This window comes from Populus euphratica, unplaced genomic scaffold (assembly GCF_000495115.2).
Source record: "Populus euphratica unplaced genomic scaffold, PopEup_1.0 scaffold99.1, whole genome shotgun sequence".
Lineage (NCBI taxonomy): Eukaryota > Viridiplantae > Streptophyta > Magnoliopsida > Malpighiales > Salicaceae > Populus > Populus euphratica.
The window spans coordinates 926,935-930,794 of NW_011499902.1; the positions used below are offsets into that span (position 1 = coordinate 926,935).

Consider the following 3,860-nt stretch of genomic DNA (forward strand, 5'->3'; position numbering starts at 1 on the left):
TATAACTAATTTCATTACTGATTTTTCCAGAGAAAACTTATATATGAGCTCATAATTAATTGGAAAATACTAGAGCATCGCGCCTATACAACATTATAATAAAGAAACAGTAACGAATCGCGACTTAATTTGAGTAAAAAATAAAAGTCACTGGAAGAGATTTATTTATTTTTACTTGGAAGCATATTTTACCAAATTATGCATACGTTTCTTCACCATGTATATAATATTTAACTAATTTTTCCTATACGTATAAACATCACATATACAAAATAACTTTTTATCCGTAAACAATTCAAGAGAAAAATATTAGTAAAGCCACAAGTTCGACAGGATATGTATTGTTGATTCTTGCCCTTCAACAAAAGTCAAAACAAACGACCTTTAATATTGGACCACATAATTGTCATAAATTCAAATTGATGGTGATCTCTACAGCCTTTTTTTGACCTTCCTCAAGATGTTTCATGTGCTATGACGAATCTTCAATGTTCAGTTCACACGCCACCGGAGATTTCAACCCTCCCCTCCTTGTATAAATTATACTCTTTTCTCACCATTCCACAGCACAAACTCACGACTCCCTCCTCCTCCTATCAAGAAAGAAGAAGAAAATCCACAACTCCCTTCTCTTTCTCTCAAGCACTAAACATGGAACTAGCTCCTCGCTTCTTTAATGGTTCCTGGAAGAGATACTGGAGAAGAAAGCGATACCAGCGACTCGACGGTGCGATCACAGCCCGAAAGAATACGAACGTAGCAAGATTTGGAGGCAGCCCACGAAGGACATGGAAGATAAAGGCAGTGCCCAAGTTACGAATCTTAAAGAATATTGCTTCTCCAACTAAGATGTTGAGGAAGCTCAAGAACGCTTATATTAACATGATCCTTAGCGTTGCTGGTAATGCCGATGGAACGCATGTTTTTGGAAACAAAAGGGTTCCGAGAGGCAGGCAAGTTAAAGCTATTTACCCGAGTGAAGCTTTTGAGAAACGATTGATCTATGAGATTTATAAGAATCTGCTTGCGACTAGAGAATTATCTACAATGTAGAGTAATATTCAAGTGGAAACCTACCTCTAATTCGTTTAATATTTTGTATGTCCATATTTTCTCAAGGTTGATAAAAAATAATAATTGAATATTGTAAATTTCGACATTTAATTATACGTTGGCTACTTATGCATATAATTAATAGAAATACTTATATATAGTCAAGGTAACTGAAAAAGAAGAATTGAGTGGTGTCTTGAAAAATAATCTCTCCCATATTTCATTCATTCTGTTACCCTTTTTTTTTTTTTTGGAACCAATACAAACCACTTTGTGCTTTCATTGACCAATTTTTATATGAGCAATATCTCAAATAATTAGTTACAAACAAATAACAGAAAAGAAGACACAAAGTGATTGATAACTTGATCATGGGAGAGATTCAGCTTCTTTGTCGAATTGATTGGTACGTGTAGATTGGTCATGATGAGAGTGGTGAGTTTGGGATCGCCGTGAGTTTGTTTGGGAGGCGTGATACTTTTAGAACAAGTGAATCATCGCCTATTGTGTTGACCAAGCATAAAACTCGTTAGAAATAATCTAAAAGCAACTTTGCACCCATTTGTCTAATAATCAAGTAAAAAAATAACATGTCCTCTGAATTATTTTGAACTTCTATACACAGAATCCTCACATAATTCATGAAATGCAAACAATCCAAATTTTTAGTTTAACCATAAAATTGAAAAAAAAAATTGTTGGTTTCTTCAATTATTAATGATACACCTAAGTTAAAAAATTATACTAAATTTCACAAATCTCAAACAAGTTCTAGAATACAAATGATACATTAATACAACAAAAATATCATTATAAAACAAAATAAAACACTTAAATATATATGCAACTACAAATTAAACAAACAAGTTTTGAATAAATTAACTTTAAATATAAGTTGGTGTTACAATGCAAATGGTCAGGTTTTCTTGCTTCATGGGGTGAAGATTGACGAGAAATTAATAAAATCAAAAGGGGGAGGTTGTGTTAGGCTGGCAGGTTGGGTAATTGTATTTTAAAGAGGGGATTGTCAGAAATATAAAGAAATTGGAGTTAAGGTTTGAATTAAATTAAAGAAGAAGAAGAAGAAGAAGAAATGGAGAGAAGAAAGAATTGTTGGGTTTTAATTCATTTTAAAATCATGGATGGAAGTTTCAATGACAATTTTGTTGACAATTTGAGAAGTAAAAAATGTTGACAAAATTGTTAATGAATTTTTTTATTTTTTTTATCTCATCATTGTTTTCATCTGAAATTAGTAACAAAATTTTTCATCATAATTGTCAGCAATTGTGTTTTTTTTTCAATTTTCTAGTAATGTTATAAAAAAATAATATAAATCATAATTTTATATTTTATCTAATATTTTAAATTTTTAAGTTAAAATTATTCTTTATATAATGTTAGTTTTAATAACTAAATAATTATATTAAAAATAATATAAATTATATTTTAAAAAGTGTCTAGTTGATTAACTTGTTGAGTTTAAATTAAATTATATTTTAAAAAGTGTCTAGTTGCTTAACTTGTTGAGTTTAAATGAGTCTTGGAATTTACCGAATAATTTAAGTTTTCATAATTATTATTTTTTTCTCTTTTATTTTCCTCATTCATTTTTTTTTAAGAATAACAACAAAAATAAAATATAAGAATATGCTAAAGAAATATGAAATAGTTAAAATTACAAAAATAGTAAATTACTCTAAGGATGATGTAGTTTGATCATTTTCTCATTTTACAAACAATAATTTGAATGTTATACTTTATAACCTAAATTTTTAAAAACAATTAATGAGAATAAAATTAACAAAAAACATAATATTATTATTATATTTGAAATAATGATTATAGTCCGTTAAGCATTAAAACAACATGAGAATTGTACACGTGTCCGTTTCACTTCTTAGTGCTCACATATCTTTCATGATTCTATCCTATTCGTTTGATTTCTCTGTCCCCACCAAATATATTTTCATGAAGCAATCAAGATCGTGATTATATTAAAAAAACATGAACAGTGGAATTAAATTCAATTCCAATGCCTATGACAGTAACACAACAACAACAAGAAGAAGATGCTTATCCACCGAAGACCGCCGCTCAAAGGTGGTAGTGGTCGTAGGATCTGAATACTCGCCACTCGTGCTGCCCGGATCTTCTAATTGTCCGAGTATCACAGCTTGTTGTGGATGGATTGGTTATGGAGGCTAAGATCCAAGATGCAGAAAAGCTCGCGCGTTGGAAAGAAACACAAATATGACCTTGTACTATGAAACTATTTTCTTAGATTGGGAGAGACAGAGTTTTGTTATCAATAGATAGATGGCACGTAGATGAGTTGCGCTACTTCACGGACAAGGTTATTTTTTTTAAGTAAAAAAAAAACTCCATGCAAAACTTGAAATTAAAAAAAAAAAAAAGAGAATTGAATTATTGAGTCGATTAGGTTTAACATCCTCATCTACTTTTAAAAAAAATAACACACAAATTGAATTAATAAAAAATTAACATCCATTAAATAAAAAAATAAAAAAATAAAAAATTTAAGTCAACCCATCAAATCAATAACTCGAGATATAAAATTAAGATAACAAAATTAAAAAAACAAAAGAAATAATAAAGGTTAATTCATAACTAACCAAATATTTAAAAATAAAATTTTTAAAAAATATAATAAAAAAATAGAAATTCATTGAAAATAATCTTTTAAACTCATGACCGTGATTATAAGGCCAACATCACATTATAGAAGAAAAACTTGAAGAAAATCATGAAGCAAAATTCTCAATAAAGTAAATGTTAATAGATGA

General features: G+C 29.1%; 1 protein-coding gene across 1 annotated transcript; it reads left to right on the top strand.

Moving 5' to 3' along the window:
• The first annotated feature begins 455 nt into the window (after positions 1-455).
• LOC105133033 (uncharacterized) lies at positions 456-1,188 on the top strand. The gene has a single exon (XM_011036818.1). It carries the CDS (start codon positions 475-477, stop codon positions 1,051-1,053), a length of 579 nt encoding a protein of 192 aa, XP_011035120.1. The 5' UTR covers positions 456-474; the 3' UTR covers positions 1,054-1,188.
• Positions 1,189-3,860: the final 2,672 nt, after the last annotated feature.